At 40.9% G+C, this 26010-nt stretch overlaps 1 protein-coding gene across 1 annotated transcript in view; it reads left to right on the forward strand.

The window, feature by feature from the left end:
- Nucleotides 1–7925: 7925 nt before the first annotated feature.
- Nucleotides 7926–26010, forward strand: part of CR1 (complement component (3b/4b) receptor 1 (Knops blood group)) — a 111120-nt gene continuing 93035 nt past the window's right edge. Inside the window, exons 1-8 of the mRNA XM_012638797.1 lie at nucleotides 7926–8061; nucleotides 15498–15677; nucleotides 16330–16429; nucleotides 18912–18997; nucleotides 19836–20231; nucleotides 22488–22664; nucleotides 22756–22858; nucleotides 24152–24237. Of these exons, the coding sequence (XP_012494251.1) occupies nucleotides 7962–8061; nucleotides 15498–15677; nucleotides 16330–16429; nucleotides 18912–18997; nucleotides 19836–20231; nucleotides 22488–22664; nucleotides 22756–22858; nucleotides 24152–24237 (1228 nt within the window). The 5' untranslated portion in view covers nucleotides 7926–7961. The remainder of the gene's footprint in view (nucleotides 8062–15497; nucleotides 15678–16329; nucleotides 16430–18911; nucleotides 18998–19835; nucleotides 20232–22487; nucleotides 22665–22755; nucleotides 22859–24151; nucleotides 24238–26010) is intronic.

The raw sequence follows: 26010 nt of genomic DNA on the forward strand, positions 1-26010 counted from the left end.
GTGAAGAAGGAATTTTAGGGAGGATCAACTCTGTCAAGAGCTGCTGGTAGGTCAAGAAAGATGAGTCGTGAAAACTGACCATAGGATTTAGCAGCGCAAAATTCGTTGGTGAACTTGATGCAACAGTTTTGACTGGAGTGAGCTTAAGAGAGAATGAAAGCAGAGAAATTGCAAGTATCGACTACAGACAACTATTTCGAGGAGTTTTTCTATGAAGAGGAGCAGAAAAGTAGAGTGATAGCAAGAGTAAAATGCGAAGTCAATGGAAATATTTTTCAAGAATGGAGAAACAGCAGCTATGTCTATTCTCAAAATTGATGGGAATGACCTAGTGGAAGGGGAAGATGGCGGGAGGGAGCAAGGTCTGGGTGAGCCGGAAGGGGCAGGGTCTATTGCTTAAGCAGAGGGGCTGCCCTGAGACAGGGGCGTGCGCTGAGTCATGGGAGGGACGGTGCAGCTGAGGGCAGGCGGGAGCAGGGACGCGAGTGCACGGGGAATCTCTCTTCTTGAGGATTCTGTTTTCTCAGTGAGTGGAAAGCAAATTGATCAGCTGGGAGTGAACCGGGGCAAGGAGATGTTAGAAAGCCAAGGAGGAAGGAGAAGGCATTAAATAGTGACCGGAGGGTTGAATACCGAATGACCGGCAACACAGGAAGGTGGACAGGCAACGTGAGGGGTCTAGGTGGGGTTCCCAGAGAAAATTGGGGGTAACATTTTAGAAGTACTCTGCCCAGGCATTATGCTATGGGTCTTTTATGCCTTTTTGCATTTAGCCCTCACTGCCACTTTGAAAGGTGGGTACTACCCTAAGATAATACAAAGATGAGGAAATAATATCCAAGATAAGAAAACCAAGGCTGAAAGATTCACTCTTGGCCAAGGTCTTGGGCCCAGTCATTGGCAAAGGTAAAATTCAAACTAAAATCTGACTTCAAACTGCTTTCTCCTACATAGTCTATAAAATATAAGAAGGATACCAACTCTGCCCTCTTGTAACTTATTTTAGTAAGACAAACAAGGCTTCTACGTACCATAGTGTAAGAATAAGTACCATAAACAAGCTACAGAAAAGCTATTGTGGCAGTTGAGGAAGAAAAGGTTACTTGCCGCTGGTGAGTTGCAGAAAAAGGGAAGAGGAGAAGGGAGAGAGGATCCTGCCAGTGACCTCCAAATCCAGACCAGTCAGGGTCTAGAGTGAAGCTATTACACAAGTATTTGTTGAATGAATATGTGAATGAGAATGAGAATCTTGCTTCCATTTCTCCCTCAGTTTTATTCATATTTATCAATTCATCAATCACTTTTAACTATATATGTATGAAATGTAGTTATTATTTATTCCAGGTCATGTTTTCTGAAGAAGGATCTCTTAAAAGAATAATATTCATCAATAGCCTTGATGCTTTATTGGTCATAACAACTATGATTGGTAGATGGAGAGAATGTTAACATTCTTATCTGAACTTGGAGTCGCATCACTGATATTTATGCTGCCTCCTAAACAGAAATGATCGATTTCACTGTGCCTCATTGCTTGAAATCCAGCTAAACATTGATGGCAAAGAAACCACGCTTGTATCAGCAAGTCTCTCTGTGTGGTCTCAAGATCAATGAAACGATTTCATAAGCTATCACTTCCTATATGCACTTATTGTCAAGAAGAACATCTTTGTGGTAAAGATGGGAGCCCAGTTTCACTGCCGTGTGCTCGTCAATGACTTTTCCGAAGCGTCACTTATGATGTGCCTGAAGCCAGGTTGTGGCCATAAACAATTACACGGCTCTGAAAGTGTTGCCTTTTTGAGAAAGCCACCAAAAAGAGCTTTCTCGTGTCTAGATCCATCTCCTTTCTGTGAACAGCATACTCAATGTTACCATATGCTTTGGGTTATAATGTGGTTTTAATTATTTAAACAAAGTATAAGCATTTCCCATGGTTCTGAGGGGTATACCTTTTTATTTGGGTGTCTAGTTTTATTTTAATAGTAGCTTGCTTCCTTGATATCAGTAAACATTTCACTTCCATCCCCACTTGGATTGAGATTTTTGCACAATGCTGTGATAATTTGCCTTTCCATAATCACTCAGTGATTCCAATTTGCACAAGTTTTTTGAAATTATGGGAGTCAAGTTTTAATTCCAAAGATTTTGTGTACGATTCAAGTTCTGGATAAGCTCTTTGCCATAAGCAGTTTTGTCATAAGCTCTAGTTGTTTATAACATGTCATTTAATGACGTGTACATTAGCCGTTCAAATAAATTGTATGTATAAAAAAATTTGCCTCATATGATTTTTTTTTTTTGCATGGAGTAAATGGTCAATGAACTCTTGAGTAACAGACATAGTCTCAGGGGTTTTAGAGTTCATGATTTAATCATTATTCATTGTGGATCCCGCCTCTTGGTCATTTTAGCCAGACTCTCAACCCACAATTCTGATTCCCTCACCCTCAAGACTTTCTCCTATATTTGTTCAGCCAACACCTTCACCTTGCCCACTCATCCTCTCCCACCACACCCTAGATCTAGCTGTGAATTTTCTCTGTCCCTGCCTTTAAACTATTGAGAAAATAAATCCTTGCTCACTGGTGACCACAAATTTACTCTCTCTACCTTCCCCTAGACTAGGTATGTTGTTCAGCATCTTTTTATGTTTTCTGAATTGTGGTAGAAAAAAACAGGTAACATAAAATTTACCATCTTAACCATTTGTAAGTGCATAGTCCAGTAGGGTTAAGTATATCCACACTGTTGTACAAGAGAGCTCCAGAATTTGTAAAACTTGTAAAACTGAGACTTTACATCCATTAAACAATAACTCTGCATTTCCCCCTTCTCCCAGCCTCTGGCGACCACCATCTTAGTTTCTGCCTCTATGAATTTGACTACTCTTAGAATCTCATGTAAGTGGGATCATACAGTATTTGTCTTTTTGTGACAGGCTTATTTCATTCAGCATGATGTCCTCAAGGTTCCCATTGGTTGTAGCATGTGTGAGAGTTTCTTTCCTTTTTAAGGCTGAGTAATATTTCATTGCATGTATATACTAAGTTTTGTTTATTCATTTATTGGTTGATGGACATTTGGGTTGTTTCCACTTCTTGGCTGTTGTGAATAATGGTGCTACAAACATGGGTGTGCAAACGTTGCTTTCAGTTCTTTTGGATCCATACCCAGAAGTGGGCTGCATCTTTTATTCATTCACAGTCAGTACCATTTTCATCTCTCCATATCATCTGTTCACTCCCCTCAAACCATCTGCTCTATTCTACCTTCATCCCTCCTTCCTTCTCTTAGAGGATGATGAAAACATCCCAGGGTCATTCTCTCAACCTGTCCCTCCACCTCCAAGCTTATCTGCATCCACTCTCCCTTACCCTCCCTTCCATCTACCACTTTTCATAGACTTTCTCTTTCTCTCCTCATCCCTTTCTGCCACTTCCAGGGCATGGTTCCATGAGTATCTCCCACCACCAACTCCTCCTTTCCACCGACAAACTTCCTCCAGCCAGGTATGCCTGCAAGTGGCAGCAATCCGTCTCATACTGGCTTAAACCAAAAACAAATTGTATTATATCACATGACAGAAAAGACCCAGCATTTCGTTGACTTCTGTCAAAACAGGAATTAAATATTCAAATCATATCTTCAGGAATCTATCATATCTCCTGGTTCTGCTTTCCCTTGCTGGCTTCATGCTCTGACAGAAACCGAAAAATTGGCAAAATAGTTGCTGACTGTGCCGAGTGCCCATCCTGTCAACTTAGCATTCCAATGTAGAGTTTCCCTTGTCCAATAACTCCCTCATATGCCCTTTCAATAGCTCTTATTTGTCCAAATAGGGTCACATGCCCCCAAATAAACCAATTACTAGGGCCAGGGCAGTGAAACAAGCAGATGACAAGGCCTGAGTTGCCTGCCCAGCCTTGGAGTGGCTCTCAAGTGGGATGATTTTGCCCCCCAGAGGACGTTTGGCAGTGTCTGGAGACAATTTTTGGTTGCTACAACTGGAGGAGGGAAGTGTTGTTGGCATCTAGTGGGGAGAGGCCAGAGATACTGCTAAACATCCAACAATGCACAGGACAGCTCCCACAACAAAGAATTATCTGGTCCACAATGTCAATAGTATCAAAGTTGAGAAACTATAGTCTACCTGAACCTCACAGGGCCAGGGGAAAGAGAGGATTTCTCAATGGAAAATCTGGGGGCAAACTGCAGAAGAAGGAACTCGTTTAAAGCAACAGATGTACACCATACCCTCCACTTGAAAACAAATCCTCCCCCAAATCATCCACGCTCCTTTTTTAAACCGTCCCTCTTCTCTTTACCACCAAACTTTCTGAAAGAGTAGTTGACCTTAGCTATCTCAGTGATTACAGTCATTCATTGAATAAATAATTACAGAAATCCTATTGTGTGCTAAGTACTATTTTAGGTCATAGAATCTAGCAGGGATAGACTGCCCTGTCCTCATACAGCTTTTATTCTAGTCGGGGGAACACGGAATAAGCACATTAGCAGAGAGTAATAATCTTCTCCTCTTCCTTTTTCCTCAGCTCACTACAATCTGGCTTCTTCTCCCATTAGTCTGTTGAAAATAACTTGAAAGGACAATATCAGTTCCCTGAAAGAATGGCATTGGATGTATTAAAAAGGATGTGTGATACGTGATATGATCAAAGTAGATATTTCTTGCAAAGAGGTCTTGGGAGAGAGCCTAATGGAAACCGATGAAAAATAAGAAACATACCTAGCCTTGGAACACTTTACTGTCTCTCGACTGCTGAGGGGGAGCTGAGACTTGAGTAAGAGGGACAGATGAAGTAAGGCAGTATTCTGGCATGTTTGTGTGGGCTAAGACTATCCATGCTGAGTGTATATGATTTTTGGACCACGCGTATGTGTCTCCGTTACTGAAGCTGCACTCACTAGAGAATAGCTTTCTGCTTTAAGCATCTTGACTTCACATGAATCACAGTTATACATGGAGGAGAAAAGAACTAACACATTTACTAAAATATCTGCTACAATATCTTTTCAACCTTCACCCTACTTCCATTTGATATTTGGAATTACTCACTCTCCACACTATTCATTCCAACTCTAGCATTAGAAAAAACTGACTCTTGTTTCTTTCTAGCAAGCCATAAGTCCAGGGTTTTGTCTAAGGACCCACAGATCTCCAAAGGTCCATGACTAGAACTCTATGTCTATATAATTGGCTTTCTTTATAACCTGGTGTGCTTTATTTTATGTATTAAAAAAAAAAAACAGCTCTCAGAAAGGATTCATAAGATTGACCAGCCAGGCAAAGGGATATACCTGACACACAAAGATGTTAATAAGCCCTGCATGGATATGATTCATATATTTCCATTTTGATCTTCCTTTTGTTTATTCTATACATTCTTGCTTGACAGTCTCATCAATTCCTGTGATTCTGGCCATCTCCCATCCATTCCCTTTTTTAAAAGTCCTCTTCTTGTGCCTTTCTGGAAGTTCAGAGTCGTAAACAACAAATTACCCATACTCCCAACCTTTTCCTTAGCATTCCCACACCTCCTGGCCTTCACAAAACCCCATCTGTCCCATGGCCAAGTCTTTCCCCAGTTTAAAACAACAACAACAAAACACCTTTGATGCTCTCCCTCGATGGAGTGACCCCTTGCCCCGTTAGCTTCCTGTTGCTACTGTAACAATTTACTTTGTGGCATAAAACAACACAAATTTATTCTTCTATATTCCAGAGATCAGAAGTCCAAAATGAGCCTTACAGGGCTAAAACCAAGGTGTTGGCAGTACTGGTTCTGCTATAGTAGAGAATATATTTCTTACCTCTACCAGCTTCTAGAGGCAGCTGGCATTCCTTGGCTCATGGCAGCAACACTCTTATCTCTGCTTTTCTCACCACCTTCTGAGCTACTGCCTTCCTCTTATAAGGATCCCTGTGATTATATCAGGCACACCTGGCTAATCGAGGCTATTCTCTCCCTACCTCAATATCCTTAATTGAATCCATCTGCAAAGTCCCTTTTGCCATATAAGGTAACACTCACAGGTTCTGGGGATTTCTATGTGAACATCGTTGGGGGGGGGGACATTAGTCAGCGTACCACATGCCTCCATTTCTCTCATTCTTTATTATTATTATTTTTTAAATTGGCACATAATAATTGTACATATTTATGGAGTACAGCAAATGAAACAACAGAGCGATGAGAAAAACCTACAGAATGGGGGAAAATATTTGCAAACTATACATCTGACAAAGGTTAATATTCAGAATATATAAGGAACTCAAACAACTCAATAGCAAAAAGACAAATAATCTGATTTTAAAATGGGCAAAAAATCCAAATAGATAATTTTCAAAAGAAGACATACAAATGGCTAACAGGTATATGAAAAAAGGTCAATATCCCTAATTATTAGGGAGATACAAATCAAAACCACAATAAGATATCACCTCACTCCAGTTAGAATAATTATTAACAAAAATACAAGAGATAACAGATGCTGGCAGGGATATGAAGAAAGGGGAATTCTTATACACCATCAGTGGGAACCCGAATTAGTACAGCCACTGTGAAAAACAGTATAGAGGTTTCTCAAAAAATTGAAAATAGAACTATCATATGATCCAGCAATCCCACTACTGGGTATATACCCAAAAGAAATGAAATCACTATGTCAAAGAGATATATACACTCGCACGCTTATTGAAGAACAACAATAGCCGAGATATGGAATTAACCCAAGTGTCCACCAATGGATAGATGGATAAAGAAAATGTGGTGTATATACACAATGGAATACTATTCAGCCATAAAAAGAACAAAATCCTGTCATTTGTGGCAACATGTATGAACATGGAGGACGTTATATTAAGTGAAGTGAGCCAGGCACAGAAAGCCAAACACATAACTCGTAGGTGGAATCTACAAAAGCTGGTCTCGTAGGAGTAGAGAGTAGGATAGTGGTGCCCAGAGGCTGGGACGGGGTAGAGAGGGGGGAGAGATTGTTAAAAGGGTACAGAGTCAGAGGTAGACAGGAGGAATGAGTTTATCCTTGAATTCTTAATCCCCTCCCCGAAGTTTGTCACTCCTTCATATTTCTTGTTTCAATAAGTAGCGCCACCATTCATTTCTAATCCTGGGGCTAACTCTTGATTCCTTTCTTTTTTTCACCACCAACTTTAAGAAAGGAAGTAACCAAATCCAATGCACAAGCAAATACCGTTTCATCTCCAGTATCTTTGTTAATTGCCCACTTTATCAACCCAGGCAGGGCCGCCATCAAACGTCACTTGGATGGTGGCAAGAGCTTCCTTGCTGGACTTCCCCATCTATTATTGTCCCAATCTAATCTATTAATAGTCTCCTTACTACACACAGAATTATATCTTTAAAATGTAGATCCGATTGTCACTCCCTTTAAAAAAATCTTTCAATAGCGTGGCATATCTCAATTCGAGTTGGTTCTTCATGTTCCCTGCACACACCGCCTGCAATTGTCCTTCAACACAGAGAGCAAGCACTTTGTCAGCTATCCACCCACACGCATTCTTGCAACGGGTAAAAAAGTCACGCAGGGGTGTGCGGACGCCGAGCTGCGATGATCCACCGCCGGTGTCTGGAAGCGCAGGTCCTGCTCGCACTGGCGCGCGGAATCCATCAGGCGGCTGAAGCATTGTCCTCTTTTGCTGCGGTACCGGGGTCCCGAAGGTGGGTTCTGGGAGCGCAACTCCTTAGAAACAACGCAAATGGGGAGTAAACAAGACTTCGCCCACGAAGGGGAAGCTGTGGTCAAAAGCCTTCTGTCCCGGAACCCCGGAACCCCGCAGCCCTCCCCAGACTCAGGGCGCGGAGCCCAACGATTGGTCTCTCTTCTCTTCGCTGCGCTTTTCTCCTTACAGCGTTTTTCCTCCAGGTCATATCTGGTCTCTAGATGTGCTTGGGAGGATGCCGGAGCCTGCCGGGCCGCCGGCGACCCTTCTGCGCTTCTGCTGCCGAGGAGCCCGGCTGGCGGTTCTGGTGCTGCTCGCGCTGCCGGCGGCCTGGGGTGAGACGCGCGGCGGGCGTGGGGAGGCGCCGGGCGGGCGCGGCAGCCGGGGCTCCGCGGGGGGACGCGCGCGCCCGGGTGCACGGGCATTGCGGCAGGTGGGCTAAGCGTGCGCGGAGGCAGAGCGGCTCCGGGGTCCCTCTGGGTACCGCAGACCCTCGCCGCCTCTGGGTAAGCGTGGAGTTCCCATCGGCAGGGGTTTATGTCGTGCCCAGCGCAGAGCAGCGCACACGCGCTAAACGGGCGCAGCAGGAATTCCTTGCCTTTGTCTGGACTGGCTGTGGCGGAGCGTGGCACCGATCTCAGTGAAAGAGAGAGGGTTGGAGAATCCGACAGACCTGGGTTCTAATCCCAGAAACTTAACCGAGAGGAAAGTTAATACATCCGTCTGAGTCTCTTTCCTCATCTGTAAACTAGGGACTGATACCTGTATATCACGGTGTTGCTACCTAACTGGCGTATAGCGTGTCTAGTGCCAAACACAGTACCTGTGGCCGAATCAGTTTCTATCCTCCAACCATTACCTCTGTGCCTGGCTCCCAAGGGTGGCTAAACGAGCGATCCTAGAGATGCAATTCTCACCTGAAAGCTGCTCTGCATCCCAATGATCTCACCCCTTACCCCAAAACATCGCCGCCATCATCACCACGCACTGAATTGAGAGTCTACTTTAAGACAGATTTCAGGCCAGGAACTTGGGGGTTAGAAGAGCAAGTGAAGCTCAGGAACGCTCAGTGCAACCAGTTGCAGGTAGAGGGGACAGGAAAGGCGTTTACATTTGACAGTTTAGTGATAAGTTCTGTACAAAATAAAGCCTATTTTAATTATATGGAAATTTTGAGGCCGCTTTTTCTTTTCCTCTCTCGTAATGTCAAATAGGTAAACATCTTTTATTAGAACACTTAGTTTTGGCCTCCCCAGAGGTCTTCCTGGTTGCTTAGACTCCTTAGCAACATCTCAGTTGAAGCGACAGTCTTGATTATTTTTGTCCAGCCTTTTCCTGACATCTCAGGGTTTGCTCTTCTCTGTCACTAGACATTTTGCATTTATTCTTTGATTGTTCCTCTCTTCTAAGAGAGTAAGGAAAAAAGAAAACCAAGTTTCCACAAAAGTCATTCATATTTTATCTCCTTAGACATCAGAAAGTAACCTGTCAGGTGAAGAGATGTGATAAAATTTAAAATTTTATATTTAGAAGAGAAGTGTGCCAAGTAAGTTAAGCAATCTGTTGTCAATATTTAGGTATTTTTGTCATTCTTTCAGGTATCTGGCCCCCTTCTTACTGGTATGTTGTTATAGTTTGCCTATGTTTATTAAGTTACTATTATAAACAAACTCAGACACTATTAATTGCAAAAAAAAATATCCATTGAGGTTATCACAATAACCTCCAAATATGAAACATCCTAAACTAAACTGTCTAGCAATTTAGTTGCTGAAGTAATTTAAATTTCAAAAATACTGCTAGAATGCCTCTCGTGTGCACCATACTCTGGAATTTAAAAGAAGTATAAGAGTGAGCTGTGCCTCCAAAGTGTGTGCATACAGAAGTAGGTGGTGGGGTTTTATGAAGTCTTCATTAGGAGACTTGGGTTCTGATTTTCCCACCCTCTGCTGTTTACTGGCTGGAGTCTTGGACCCAGCAAGTCAACTCACACCCCTGACCCTCAGTGTCCACTTGTATAAAATGAACATAATTGACACTCTGCTCTCTGAGAGGGTTATTGTGAAAACCAGATGTGCACGTGATAGTGTTTTGTAATCTGAAAAACCCCACGCATACCTAAGAAAGCTTGACTAAGGAGTCATGCAAGACTACAGGATCACTGAAAAGGGAGAAGTCTTAGCTCTAAGGATCAGAAAAGGCTGAGTGGAAGGAGCATGGCTTTAGCAGTACTTAAAGAGTGAATCCCAAAACAAGTTATATAATTTGATTCATGGGGATATTTATTTTTATATAAAAAACCAGCAGAGAAATTAACATTATTTTGTTATTATAAGGTACTTGCCGTACCCATGAAGTGGAACAGTGTTATTTGAAAGAGCACTTGGATTCGTTGTAAATATATATATTTGTGTGTGTGTGTGTGTGTGTGTGTGTGCATTTCAAACCCTAGGACAATCCCTGAAAAAAGTACCAAAAGAAATATAACTGACATGCTAATAAAGAGAGAAAATGGAATTATACAAAATGTTCACTTAAAACCATAAAGGGGGAAAAAAACAATGGAAGACAAAAATTGGACCTAAGAACAAAGGCAACAAATAGAAATCAGTAAGAAATATGGTAGATATTAAATTGACTATATCAATAATCACTTTAAGCATCAGTGATCTAAATGCACCAATTAAAACACAGTGATTGTCAGAGTGGATCAAGAAATAAGACCCAGCTATATGTTGTCTCTAATAAGCCCACTTTAAATATAAAGACACACATATATTAAAAGTAAATGGCTTCTAGTACTCTGGCAGGCTAAGGTGGGAGGATCGCTGGAGGTCAGGAGTTCAAGACCAGCCTGAGCAAGAGCTAGAACCCGTCTCTACTAAACATAGAAAGAAATTAGCCGAACAACTAAAAAATATATAGAAAAAATTAGCTGGGCATGGTGGCGCATGCCTGTAGTCCCAGCTACTCGGGAGGTTGAGGCAGAAGGATCGCTTGAGCCCAGGAGTTTGAGGTTGCTGTGAGCTAGGCTGATGCCACGGCACTCTAGCCCGGGCAACAGAGTGAGACTCTGTCTCAAAATAAATAAATAAATAAATAAATGGCTTGATACAGATATACCATGCTTACACTAGTCAAAAGAAAGCAGGAATAGCTATATTAATTTCAGACAGAGCACACTTCAGACCAAGACAAGTTATCAGGGATAAAGAAGGCATTACATAATGAAAAAGGGGTCAGTTCTCCAAGAAGATATAACCATCCTTAACGTGCATGCACCTACCGAGAGTAAAAATATGTGAGGCAAAAACTGATAGATCTGCAAGGAGAAACAGATGAATCCATAGTATGGTTGGAGACTCAGCACTCCTCTATCAGAAATGGGCAGATCCCGCAGGCAGAAAATCAGTGAGGACAAAGTTGAACTCCACAGCACATCAATCAACAGGGCGTAATTGACATATATAGACTACCGCATCCAACAACAGCAGGGTACACACTCTTCCGAAGCTCACATTCAGGGAAGCAGCCCACATACTGAGGTATGAAAATAGCACACTAATTAAGTGCTTCCAGGACAGTGTTCAATATAGGGCGGACTCTGGCGCCCTCACCTGGTCTTCCTGTTGGGTCCTGTTCTGTTATCCCTACTGCGTAAAGATGCAAGGAAGAAAGAAGGGGCGTTGCAATATGCTTTCTGTGCTTGTGATCTATTTCAGTTTACATATGCTCAGAGGAGTGGATTTGTGGTTTATTATTATCTATTTTTACTTAAAATAAATTTCACATTTGGACAAGTAATTTCAAAAATGTCCTGCACAGAAATACTGGGTGAAGATATAATAATTCTAATAAGGCCAATTCCAGCAGACAAAAAGATGACAAAGTTGAAAATTTCCTCCTCCCTGACAAGGACACACACACATACATGATTTTAAAAGTTTTAAAAATGTTTAAAAATATATTTTTTATCTTTTAATTTTTAATTATAATGGGTACACAATAGTGCATATTAGTAGGGTACATGTGTTTTGATAGAGACATACAATGTCAATTAATCAAATCATGGTAATTGGGGTATCCATAACCTCAGGTATTTATCATATCTTTGTGTTAGGAACATTCCAATTCCACTCTTTTAGTTATTTTAAAGTATACCCTGACTTATTGTTAGTTATAGTCACTTTGTTGTGCTATCGAATATTGTTCATTCTATCTAGCTATCATGTTGAGGTAAGTCCTTCTATACTCAGTTTCTGGAGAGTTTTTATCATGAAGTGATGTTGAATTTTATTGAATGCTTTTTCAGCATCAATTGAAATGTCACATGGTTTTTGTCCTTGGTTCTGTTGATATGATATATCACATTGATTGATTTCCATGTGATGGGCGCCCTCCTTGCATCCCTGGGATGAATCTCACTTGATCATGATCAATAATCTTTTTAATGTATTCTTGAATTCGGTTTGCTAGTATTTTGTTGATGATTTTTGCATCTATGTTCATCAGAGCTATGGGCTTATAGTTTTCCTTTTTTTGTTGTGTCTTTGTTTGGTTTTGGTATCAGGGTGATACAGGCCTCATAGAATGAGTCTGGGAGTATTCCCTCCTCCTTGATTTTTTTGGAATAGTTTAAGTAGGATTGATATTAGTTCTTTGAATGTTTAGTAGAAGTAAGTCAGCAGTGAAGCTATCAGGTCCTGGGGTTTTCTTTGATGGGAGACTTCCTACTACTGCTTCTATCTTGTTACTTCTTATTGGTTTATTCAGATTTTGGACCAAACTTATTGGATTTCTTCCTGGTTCAATCTCACTAGGTTGTATGTGTCTGGGAATTTATTCATTTCTTCTACGTTTTCCAATTTATTGGCATATAGTTGCTCATAGTAGTCTCTAATGATCCTTTGGATTTCTGTGGTATTAGTTGCAATGTCTCTGTTTTCATCTCTGATTTTATTTGGGTTTTCTGTCTTTTTTTTGGCTTAAAGATGTGTCAATTTTGTTTATCTTTTCAAAAAACCAACTTTTTATTTTGTTGATCTTTTGTATTTTTTTGTTTCAATTTCATTTATTTTTGCTCTGATCTTTATTATTTATTTTCTTCTACTAATTTTTTGTTTGGTTCTCTCTTGTTATTCTAGTTCTTTGAGATGCATCATTAGATTATTGGAAGCTTTTCTACTTTTTTGATGTAGGCACTTACTGCTATAAACTTTCTTCTTATTATTGCTTTTGCGTATCCCATAGATTTTGATATGTAGTGTTTTCATTTTCATTTGTTTCAAGACATTTTTTAATTTCTTTCTTAATTTTTTCACTGACCCACTGGTCATTCAGGAGCATATTGTTTAATTTCCATGTGTTTGTATAGTTTCCAATGTCCTCTGTTACTGATTTCTAGTTTTGCTCCATTGTAATCAGAGAAAATCCTTGATATGATTTCAATATTTTTGAATTTTTTAAAGACTTGTTTTGTGGCCTAACATGTGATCTATCTTTGAAAATGATCCATGAGCTGAGAACGTGTATTCTGCAGCTGTTATATAAAACGTTCTATAAATAATCTGTTAGGTCCACTAAGTCTACAGTGCAGATTAAGTCCAATGTTTCATTGTTGATTTTCTGTCTGATGATCTGTCCAGTGTTGAAAGTGGAGTGTTGAGGTCTCCAATGATCACCGTATTGTGGTCTATCTCTCTCTTTAGCTCCGATAACACTTACTTTATATATCTGGGTGCTCCAGTGTTGGGTGCATAAATATTTAGAATTGTTATATCCACTTTCTGAATTTCCCCCTTTATGATTATCTAATGACCTTCTTTGTCTCTTTTTACAGTTTTTGTCTTGAAATCTATTTGAACTGATAGAAGTATAGCTACTCTTGCTCTTTTTTGGTTTCCATTTGCCTGGAATATCTTATTCCATCCCTTTATTTTCAGGCTGTGTGTGTCTTTATAGGTGAGGTGAGTTTCTTGTAGACAAAATATTATTAGGTTGTGGTTTTTTTAATCTATCCAGCCACTCTTTGTCTTTTGATTGGAGAGTTTAGTCCATTCACATTCAATACTATTATTGATACGTAAGGTCTTACTACTGCCACGTTGTCATTTGATTTCTGGTTGTTTTATGGTCCTTTATGTCTTCCTTCCTTCCTATCTTCCTTTGTTAAAGGTGATTTTCTCTGGTGGTGTGCTTTAATTTCTTGCTTTTTACTTTTTGCATACATGCTTTTTGTGAGAGTTATTAAGAGGAAGAAATGCTGTTAGTCTAATCACAATTGACCAAAAACTGACAAAATCAAAAACTCTAAAAAGTATCAAGAAGACTAGTTGAAATACAGCTTTTACATTCACTATGATTAACAGAGAAACTGACTGTGACTGTATTATGTCCCTCCAGATGTTAGTTAATGATCATACTATGTCATCATGATTAGCAAAGCATTTAAAATGTTCATTTCATCTGTATCACATTTCTTTAAATTTCTATTTACGTATATAATTTATGTAACACATTTGCATACTTATATAATTTATAACTTTATATTTTAAAAAGTGCATCATTTTTTTTTCTGATAGAGGTGCTTAAGCAAAGCATATGCAGGTTCCTTCCTCAAAGAGTACAATATGCATAATGAGCAGCAAAGTGTATTTCAGGTTGACCACTTATATTTGAACAGATACGGCAGTGATGATGTGTTAATTGTGCATATATTACAGAATAAATCAACCTTCCTTGAATGGAAGGCTTGAATCAGGAGTATACAAAAGTGGGCTGACTCATCCAAGACAAAAACTACAATGAGATATAACAATATTTACCCACTAGAATGGCTCAAATTAAAAAGACTGACCATACCAAAGGTTGGCAGTCAGGTGAAGTAACTGGAAATATAATATACTGCTAACTGGCAGCTCAGATAATAACAATCACTTTACAAAACAGTGGGCAGTTTCTTAAAAAGTTAGACACACACCTATCATATGACTCAGCATTTCATTCCTAGGTTTTTACCCAAGAGAAATGAAATCATATGTCCACGCAAAGACTTGTACATGAATTTTCATAGCAGTGTCGTTTGTAACAGGCAACAGCTGGACACAATCCAAATGTCCTTCAGCAGGTGAAGTTAACTCTACTAGACCTTAAGGGGCTTAGCTGTGTCTAGTATTCAATTTGAAATATGTATCAGAAAAATACACATTTTCATAAAGTGAAGTGTAGCTTTACTTGTTGAGCTTTGTCTGCTTTCTCCTTGCGCTGAAATGATTGATTTGGCAACAGTCCAACAGTCGTGTTCCAACAGTCGTGACGGCTACCGAGGGCCAGAGAAGAGGCTTGTCGTCCTGCTAGATCTAGGTGCACCACTGAGACCAAAGATCGATGGTAAAATGTGTGAGTGCATCTTGTTACACGAGAGAAAGACAAATGAGGGTAGGGTAGAGGAAGCCTAACCACAGGAGCTTCCTGATCAACTAAGGGAAGCTGTGAATTGGAATTTCTTCTTCAGTGAAAGACTATACAAATAGCTTAATTGCCTCCAAAATAGCAGGGACTTTTTAATAAGTGGGTGCTGATTTTTTTCTTTTAAAAACAGCTCATTTCTAAGGTACCTTATAAAGGAATAAACCCTTTGCCATTATTGAAGAGTTCCTTTTCTTTTGGTTTTTTTAAAAAATCATGTCTATGAAGAATACTGGAGAGAAAGAGGCAGTAGAGTAGAAGTTTCTCCATTAACCCTGTTTCTTTGGTCTCAATCTCCACCCAGGTCAGTGCAGTGCCCCGGCATGGCTTCCATTTGCCAAGCCTACCAAACTAACCGATGAGTCTGAGTTTCCTGTTGGGACATCTTTGAAGTATGAATGCCGCCCTGGCTATTATGGAAGACCGTTTTCTATCACCTGCCTAAAAACCTTGGTCTGGACAGATGCTAAGGACAGGTGCAGACGTAAGTAGCTCCGGACTGGGAACTCCCTTGTGTCAGTTAAATATCTGTAAGATGTCATTCAATTTGTTCAAATTTTGGACCTGCGACACATATAACAATAAGTTTGCCCAAAGAACAGTGCAGGTGAGAGCTATTCTTGTAGATCATGTCTTCTTACTGCATTGACTTCCTGGCATCTTCATTACAAGTTCATTTCATGAGAAACAACCATCACGAGGCATGACTGAGGGAAAATCCCTATTCTTTAGGGGTCTCCCATTTTCATGACTAAAATTAAGTAATGAATAACTCAGACAAGAAAGAGAAGTAGAATGGAAAACTAAGAGAGAAGACAATCTCAGGCTTTGATCTCTTTGAATTACACTGGTTGAATTACGGAGTATAACATTTTGGTGATAAATAAAGTCTACATTTTTCTGGGAGGCATAATATGATTATGAAACAGATCTGGATGGGGAGTTTTTTTGAAAGTGGTGCTTGGTAGGCAGCTGACCCTGAGGCAGTCTGGTGAGGCTTCTCAAGGTGGCAAAATCTGTCGCATCATCAGAACTGCATATGCTCTTCAGTAAGCTACAGGCAGGTTGGGACTTTATGTACCAAAAAAAGTTCGGATTACTCTACCTGGCTTCAAAATTCTGTTTCTTTCTCATAGGTAGATCATGTAACAGTCCTCCAGATCCTGCGAATGGCATGGTGCATGTGATCACAGACATCCAGTTTGGATCCACAATCAATTTTTCTTGTAATAAAGGGTGAGTTGGAAGAAACATCTCTTGGTTCAAGAATTCTAGGACAGGCTGGGTGCAGTGGCTCATGCCTGTAATCCTAGCACTCTGGAAGGCCAAGGCAGGAGGATCGCTTGAGGTCAGGAGTTCAAGACCAGCCTGAGCAAGAGCAAGACCTCATCTCTACTAAAAATAGAAAAAAAATTAGCCAGTCAACTAAAAATAGAAACAAAAAAAAATTAGCTGGGCATGGTGGCTCACACCTGTAGTCCCAGCTACTCGGGAGTCTGAGGCAGGAGGATCACTTGAGCCCAGGAGTTTGAGGTCTCTGTGAGCTAGGCTGATGCCATGGCACTCACTCTAGCCTGGGCAACAAAGTGAGACTCTGTCTTAAAAAAAAAAGAATTCTAGGACGGTAATACTACCTTCTAGTCACATCTCAGAAAGAACAACTAGGCTATTACCACCTACTTTTAAAAGGCTTGGACATAGTTGTTTAAGTCCTGATTGAAATGAACAAAGGTATGATATGATTAGGGGGAAAATCTGTATCCTTGCTGGAAACCAGGGCAGTGAATATAAGCAAAGTGCGGCATTCACTGGGAGGGAAGAAAGAAAATGGTGGAAAAGTGTGGTCAAACACACAAATAGCACTAACCCAGAGTAAACATTGCTAGAAGAAAGGGAAGGCCATGGAGCAGTTGTGTTAGAGAATAAATCTTGATGTTAAATCTCTATCAGTTTGCTAGGGCTGCCATAACAAAGTACCTCAAAATGGCGGTCTTAAAACAAAAGAAATTTATTATCTCAAAATTCTGGAAACTAGAAATCCAAAATCAAGGTGTTAGCAGGACCATGCTTTCTCCAAAGCTCCTAATGGAGAATCCTTCCTTACCTCTTTCAGCTGTGGTAGCCCCAGGCCTTCCTTGGCATGTGGCACATAACTCTAATTTCTGTCTCTGTTGTCACCTGGCCATCTTCCCTCCGTGTCTGCATCTTCACATGGTGTTCTCCTCTCTGTGCTTATCTAGGTCCAAAGTTTTCTCTTTTTATAAGGACACTAGTCATATTGGATTTGGGCCCATCCTAATGACCTCACCTTAATTGATCACATCTGCAATGACTCTATTTCCAAATAAGATCACATTCACAGAGACTGGGGGTTAGGATTTCAACATACACTTTTGGGGAAGCAGTTCAATCCATAACAGAGCCCTCTTTGAAAATGTCAAGCATTTGACATTCCATATTGATCAGTCAATAAGGAAACAACAGTCTTGAGCAATACTCTATACCAAATGTATATAGAACATTCCACCCAATAGCAGCAGAATACACATGCTTTTTAAGTTCACATGGAATGTTCTCCAGAATAGATCATACGTTAGGCCACAAATTCTTCTTAACGGATCAAGAAAATTAAAATCTGATATCAAGCAGCTTTTCCAACCACAATGGTATGAAACTAGAAATCAATAACAGGAGGAAAATTAGAAAATTCACAACATTGTGGAAATTAAACAACACACTCCTGAACAACCAATGGGTCAAAGAAGAAACCAAGAGAGAAGTCCAAAATATTTTGAGACAAATGAAAATAGAAATACGACATACCAAAGCTTATGAAATGTTGCGAACGTAGTTCTAAGAGGAAAGTTTATAGCAATGAACACCTACATTAAGAAAGAAGAAAGTTCTCAAGAAACAACATAACTTTACACCTCAAGAAACTAGAAAAAGAAGAACAGACTCAGCTCAAAGTCAACAGAAGGAAGGAAATAATAAGTAATAGAGCATAAATAAATGAAATAGAGACTAGAAAAACAATAGAAAAGATCGATGAAACTAAAAGATGTTTTTTAGAAAAGATACACAAAATTGACAAACTGTTAGCTAAACTAAGCAAAAAGAGAGAAGACTCAAATAAATAAAATTATAAATGAAAGAGGAGACATTATAACTGATACTACAGAAATACAAAGGCTTGTAAGAGACTACTATGAACACTTATACACCAACAAATTGGATAACCTAGAAGAAATGGATAAATTCTTAGAAACACATAATTTTCCAAGACTTAATCATGAAGAAATAGAAAATTTGAACAGACCAATAATTAATTAGAAGATTGAATCAGCAATCAAAGAAATGTATACGTGTGAAAAGTGCCCTGCACTCAGGAAGCTTACGATATCTTTTTGAAAAATGAAGCTTGTAGGAAATAACTATGATTGACCTTAGATTTATATTAAAGTGTGTCATAAGGTAATAAAGAAGATAAATAAGAATAAATAAAGAAGATAAATCCCATCCTGTTGAGAAGGCAGGAAGAAGAAAGTAAAGAATTCCCAAGAAGAATGGGAAATTTTGGAAAGTGACATATAGTGCTTTGACAAGTGGAAAATGTCCTTCTGAATTCTCCGGGGTTGTAATCTCTGGGAAGTGGCAATTCGAGCAGGTGGATGACCTGCGTGTTTAGGATATAACATTCCTCGTTTTATGCCTCTAGATTCCATCTCGTCGGTTCCTCCTCCGCTGCATGCGTCATCTCAGGCAACACCGTCACTTGGGATAATGAAACACCTACTTGTCAGAGTGAGTTGGAATATTCCTTTCTATCACTTTTACCAATAAATTCTAATCTTCTCTGGAATTATAAAAATTTTAATCAAGTTCCTTTTATGCAGTCTGTCCTTCTGACAGCTGAAGACAGCTGTAATGTTTTCAAAATTCCTATGAGGACGGCCGGGTGCAGTTGGTCATGCCTGTAATCCTAGCACTCTGGGAGGCTGAGGTGGGAGGATCGCTTGAGGTCAGGAGTTCAAGACCAGCCTGAGCAAGAGCGAGATCCCATCTCTACTAAAAATAGAAAAAATTAGCCAGACGTGGTGGCTCGTGCCTCTAGTCCCAGTTGCTTGGGAGGCTGAGGCAGGAGGATCGCTTGAGCCCAGGAGTTTGAGGTTGCTGTGAGCTGTGGTGACACCACTGCACTCCAGCCTGGGCAACACAGAGAGACTCTGTCTCTAAAAGAAAAAAGAAAGAGAGAAAGAAAATGGAAAAGAGTAGAGGAAATCTCTATAACTCTACAACGATGATTAAAATGAAAGGAATGTGTATTTTATTAATAAGTGCATGTGTTTAGAGGAAATAATATAAGTAGGAAAGGCAGAACACATACTATTATGTCCACCTAAGTTACAACTTTGTGAAAACTTACCTACATAGCAAAGATTAAAAGCAAACACTGAGCAGGGCATATTGGCACCCAGGAGCTTGAGACAAGCCCGGGCAACATAGCAAGACCCCGTCTGAAAAAAGAAAGAAAGAAAAGAAAATAATGAATGTAAAAATAGTTACAGTTTAGTGACTTGTTAGATTTTTCTCCTTTAGTATTTAAATTCGCTATCATTTACTTCGTTTTCCATTTTCACAGAAATTCCCTGTGAGCCGCCCCCAGCCATCGCCAATGGAGAGTTGATCACATATGGAGAATATTTTGAGTACGGAGTGGTGGTGACCTATCGCTGCAAACGTGGGAAGCGAGGGGAAGAGGTGTTCGACCTTGTGGGTGAGGCCTCCATATACTGCACCAGCGAGGACGATCAAGTCGGCGTCTGGAGCGGCCCTCCCCCTCAGTGCATCGTACCTAATAAATGCACGCCGCCAGACGTGGAAAATGGAATAATGGTATCTGACAACAGAAGCTTGTTTTCCTTAAATGAAGTTGTGGAGTTGAGGTGTCAGCCCGGCTTTGTCATGAAAGGACCCGCCAGAGTGCAGTGCCAGGCCCTGAACAAATGGGAGCCAGAGCTGCCCCGCTGCTCCAGGGGTGAGTCCGCCTGAGGCCGGGCAGGGTCTACAGGCTGCGTGAGTTGTTGGAGGGTCGGGAGGTCAGTGTTTGTTCCGAGGGAGGGATGCGTGGTGAGCAGGGCGGGGGAGTAAATCTTGGGGGAAACGGGAAATTAAGAATGTATGTGTGTTTACACATGTGTGTACACGCGCATGTGCTCGAATTGAGAAACAAAGCTAAATCTTGGCCAGGAATGTGATGTTTCTTTGGAATTCTCATAAACAGGTCTATCCATTGCTCTTGGGCATAATAATTGCTAATATGTAATGAGTGATTCCTCTAGTCAGGCACCATATTACAGGCTATGTGTGCATTTAAGTCTTAAAGCTATGAGGTAGTTACTATTCTTTCCATGTTTTGCAGAGAAAATGTGTCTTAGAGAGAGGTTAGATAACTTTCCCACATGAAACAGACACTAACCTGCAGACCAAAGACTGGAAGCTGAGTCTGCCTGACTCCAGAGCCTTGTCTCTGCCAGTCAGCATTGAGTGAGGAAACCAAAATCCAGTCTAGGGGTTCATACCTGTAATCCCAACACCTTGGGAGGCAGAATCAGTAGGGTCATTTGAGGCCAGGAGTTTAAGGCCAGGCTGGGCAACATAGTGAGACCCCATCTCTACAAAAATGAAAAAAATAAGCCAGGCATGGGGGCACGCATGCGTAGTCCCAGCTATTTGGGAAGCTGAGGAGGGAGGATCATTTGAACCCAGAAGTTCAAGGCTGCAGTGAGCTATGATTGCACCTTTACACTCAAGCCTGGGTGACAAAGTGAGACCCCATCTAAACAAAAAAGAATCCCTCAAATCAGCCTGGATCATTCAAGGAGTGAGGGATTTCATCGGGGGAAGCTGCTGTTTCTCCTGGGCTAGAGTGTGGTGGACTTCCCTCATGCTGAAATGGCCACCCCTGCCGCTGAGCAAGCACCTCCTTGAACCCTGTTAATGCTGCAAAAGCCACCACTACTGCCAGAATGTAGCTGATCCTGCTGAAGCCAACCTCATTGGCATGGCTGGATTTGAAGTTGCTGCTCTGCTGAGAGCCATCAGTGCTGCCACGGCTTGAGCCTCTTCTAGAAGGAGAACGGCTTCTGGCAACATCCCGCCTTTCCATGTGGCATACACGCCTCCAGTTGGCGGGACCTAGCCAGAGCCCAGCTGTCAAGGAAGATAAGAGACCATAGTTTTCAGGCCTCCATCCCCAGCAGTCAAAGGGGAATGCAGGAGCGTGAGGCTGGGGTCCACAGACTGAACCAGCACCGCACCTCACTGTCGCATCATGGCGCATTGATTAGTCAAGAAACACACTGGAGTGAACAGCCCTGAAAATAGATATTATAGCCTCAGAGTATTTACAAACTCCTTAAGGAAGTCACTTATTCTAGTCTAAACCTCATTTTATACTTGAGAAAACTGAAGTCCAGAAAGGAGAACTGGTCTGCTCAAAGCAATACTGAAATTAATTTTTTCCATTTTTACAACAGTTTTATATAATGTAGTCGAGGCCCAAACGTGTTCTGATTCCCTGAGTCCAGACCAATCGTCTAGCTAGCCAGAGACTCCATTACAACATACCATAAGCAAAATGCTCCGTCACTATGACGACGGCAGGGTTTTTAAAAGATTTTGTTCGATGGTTGGCTCTCGTCTCATTGGAGCGACGTGACTGGCTAAGCAGCGCCGGGCTATATGAAGCGTAGAGAGGAGACTCCTGGTTCTCCACCAGCCTGTGCCAGGTGGCCGCCAAGAGGACTTGAAAGGAGCTGAGAGTACAGGCACGGACCGGTTTGGTGCACCGGCGGGTGGTAGGTGACCGAGGGATCCGTTACGGGGGACTTGGGCCTGGCTTTCCTTGCTGCCCAAAATGTGAAACTGTAAATTGGCAGTGCCTTTCTCGAAAGGAAGTATGAAGACATAAAAATCCATCAGTCCTAACAATTTTGTGCTGGGTGAACAGTGACTGAAATCATTCTATAGAATGTGTGTCAGGGTGTGATCTTCGGTGCAATACTTTATTTGAAAAACAACAGATTGAGGATGCCCCAGTTCTAATCACAGCTCTGTGCTATTTCAGTTCTATTCCCCTGCACCCCATGTGTTTATTTTGTCATCAACAAAATAAGAGGGTTAGCCTGCCTTTTTAAAAATATAGAGACAGACTTAGGATTTCCTGGCCAGTTTACCTTTGAAGATAAGTTATTTTCACACAACTAACAGTACTTTGGTCCTCTTTCCCCAGTATGTCAGCCGCCTCCAGAAATCCCACATGGTGAGCATACACCAAGTGACCGGGACAACTTTTCGCCTGGACAGGAGGTGTTCTACAGCTGTGAACCCGGCTATGACCTCACGGGGGCTGCCTCTCTGCGCTGTACACCCCAGGGAGACTGGAGCCCGGGAGCCCCCACATGTGTAGGTACGTAGACTCTCGTTGGGTTTCCAGACCACTCTCTTTCCCCCTCAGGTGGGAGTCTTATTCCTGTTTGGTTTTGTTTTTTTCCTCCTAGTGAAATCCTGTGATGACTTCCTGGACCAACTCCCCAATGGCCGTGTGCTAGTTCCTCTTAATCTCCAGCTTGGGGCGAAGGTGTCCTTTGTTTGTGATGAAGGGTGAGTGTGAGCTTGCCTGACCTGCTGGGCATTGACATTGGGGTTTGGAATTAGTCCAAAAAAGGGAGGTTTCGTGTGGCTTAAATATACACACCCACATATATATATATATTCACAGAGATTAACTTTTCAAAGTGTACATAGGAAGTAAGAGAAGGAACATGTAGAACTACTAACATGAGATATGAAGAAGAAACTGAGACATACATTAAATGGCAAGTTCGAAGGCAAGTGTATATAGGCGACGCATTAAGTGAAAAAAAATTATATTTTCCAAGCAGAAAGGAATATACGAGTAATTTGGAGAGTCCCAGAAAAAAAATCTGATATGTCACGAAAAGCTTATTACAAATACCTAATTTCATTTAAGAAACATTTCACGGATTTTTTTTTTAAAACCATCAATAGTGAAATATACAATGAGAGTGCAAGTGTAAAAATAAACATTTTTTAAAATCCAGTCATTTATCATCTGGTAAGTAATGGGCTGTGGGCTCTGAAATGGGGTCATGACGGCCGATACTCCTACTGCGGGGAAGGCTATGAACTTGTTTATGAGGATCTAGTGCTCGTCACGGTGGTGCACATCTGTACGTGGGAGCTATCAGGCATGGGCAAAAAAAGTACATGCTCTGGAAATGTTCCAAAGAATCCCTGGTGGGCTCCCAATGCCAGCACCCAGTGAGATTTAGGAGGGCATCAGGGTTCACGTTAAGAATTTTGGATGATTTCATACAAAGCCTTCTCTGTTCTTTCCTTTTTCTCCTGGAATATTCAAACTTACTCTTTAATAGCCCAGCATGCCGTTGTGAACCCTCCTCACAGCCACCACAAATGTAGGGACAAAAGGACAATCTCTGTTCTCCTGCCAGTTACTCTCCGCGTTTCCAGTGCAAACCCGGAGCTGTTTTACTCGCCGTTCCGGCGTCAGAGTTAGAAGGGTGTGGTGGCAGAAGACTGGCTTTCCAGCAATGACGATGAGTAGATTTGTCAGGGTCATCAGTGAGACTCTGAGTCTGGGTCCAGGGTCAAGCTGATGGCGGCCACGCCATGACTGCCTTCTTCACTGCAAGCTAGGACTATCGTGTGACCAAGTTACCACGCTTTGCCATTCTATATTGCTCCCTTACTGGAGGCTGAGATTGTTCCAGAATGACGTGGCCTCTGCATCCCCGCCATCTGCTGGTTTCAGATGGTCAGAATCCTGAGATTTTTGGCTGAGGCCTCAGAGTGTGAATTCAGTGGCCTTTTGACTGAAACGACTCACCTATTCACTACCATTTTCTTCTTTAGGTTTCAATTAAAAGGCAGTTCCACTAGGCATTGTGTCTTGGTTGGAATGCAAAGCCTTTGGAACAGCAGCGTTCCTGTTTGTGAACGTGAGTAAAAGGAAACATTTCAGGCCAATCTTGCCCGTTAATCTGTTTACTATTTTGACCGATGGCTTCCCCTGGTGTGGTTCTTCTATTTTCTAGTCTGAATTATTGCTAAAAAATTGCTTATTTTAATAATATCTTGCTGTGAATCAATGTGTGCATCACATCTGATCAGTCTCTGTCATTTTGAATTCTCTGTTCTATTGTGATAAATCTTATGGTGGCTTGCCTCTAGATCCAGAGAGATTAGATAATGTGAAGCTTAGACAAATTTTCCTTCCTTCCTACCTTCCTTCCATCTGTCCTTCAGTCCTTCCTTCTCTCACTCCCCTGTTCCTTCCTTTCTTCCTTCTTCTTTTTAGTTTTGTTCCCTCATCAAGGTGCAGTCACTCTATAATGTTTGCATATATTTGTGAATACACGAGTATTAAATGTACATTTAGTCAATTCATTATTTATTGAGCACATACTATGTGCTGGAGTTATAGCAATGAACAAGATGAGCTAATTCCGTCTCTGTCCCCACATTGTTTATACTCAGATGGAGAGATGGACAAGAAAAAAAATAAACAAATTAAATGTTATGGAGATAATAGATCCCAGCAAAGAAGAATGAGGGAAAAGTAGGGCTTAACATTAGACGGGGTAGGTGGTTTGCCTCCTTAAACTCTCAAAACATGTACCTAAATAAATTATGTTGAGAGATTCATAAATAATGAATTGATTTAAAAAATGAGTCTCATGTTCAGAGTCACTGCTGATTTCTTCTAGTCTACCCATTTATGTTTTCCCCAATAGAAAGAAGATAAGACTTTGCTTCATTTCTTGATCCTAAAGATTGGAAAATATGAGTTTTTTTAACAATCGAATTTTACTAAAATATTTATCTTGCTAGAAATCTACTTGGACATCTTATGGTGCCTTTTATAGTAAAACTTTGTAAGAACACAAATTATATACATCAATAGATCCTTGCTGTCCAAGAACCCCAGTGCCCCTTGAAGTAACACAGAACATGGTGTCTACCATCCTGTATTATAGCTCAGCTACTGGCTGCACTGCGCCGGCTTTTTCTTATTGTTCACAACTCTTACTAGTTGAAGTAGCTTCTTCCAAATTCCAACCCTAATTAAAAATACCAATTTGAGGTAAGGAGTGGAGTAATCTAAACAAAATAAGCGGATGCTAGAAAAAATCAGCAATGTGAAGCCTGACAGAAAGTAAAGAGAGAGAACAAATCATAAGCGGGCCCAGAAATTTTAAAAAGCAAAGCAGTTTGAAATCATTTAGAGTTTTTTACAATGACCTGTGTATGTTTTAACTCACTGTGACCGTGCTAAGGTAATGATTAGATTAATGGTCGATATAAATAAGTAAGCAAGGAAAGGTTTCATCTATTTAAGGTGATTGGCACACGGGCATGCATTTTAGAAATAGTTCCTGGGAATGGACACTTCTTCGAGGACAAAGACCTTGTATGTGCCCCTCCGCACTCTGTCCCCAGGGCCCTGATGAGTGGCTGATCCAGAATAAATGCTGAATTAATCTGTAGTTACTAAATGAGTAAGTCACCCTCTAAAATGGCTGTTTTTCTTCTTTAAAAGTTGTGGTACTTAGTTAAAGGTGTAAAGTTTCTATTATCCAGAAAACTTAACTATCTGGAAGATACAGGGTAGGCAAAGTTCTTTTGCACTATTGCAAGAAACTTTGATGGAGATCTCATTTCATTTGGTCCATCTCTTCAAAAGCTTAATGTATTGTCATCTCCTTAGCTTT

This window comes from Propithecus coquereli, unplaced genomic scaffold (assembly GCF_000956105.1).
Source record: "Propithecus coquereli isolate 6110/MARCELLA unplaced genomic scaffold, Pcoq_1.0 Scaffold135, whole genome shotgun sequence".
Lineage (NCBI taxonomy): Eukaryota > Metazoa > Chordata > Mammalia > Primates > Indriidae > Propithecus > Propithecus coquereli.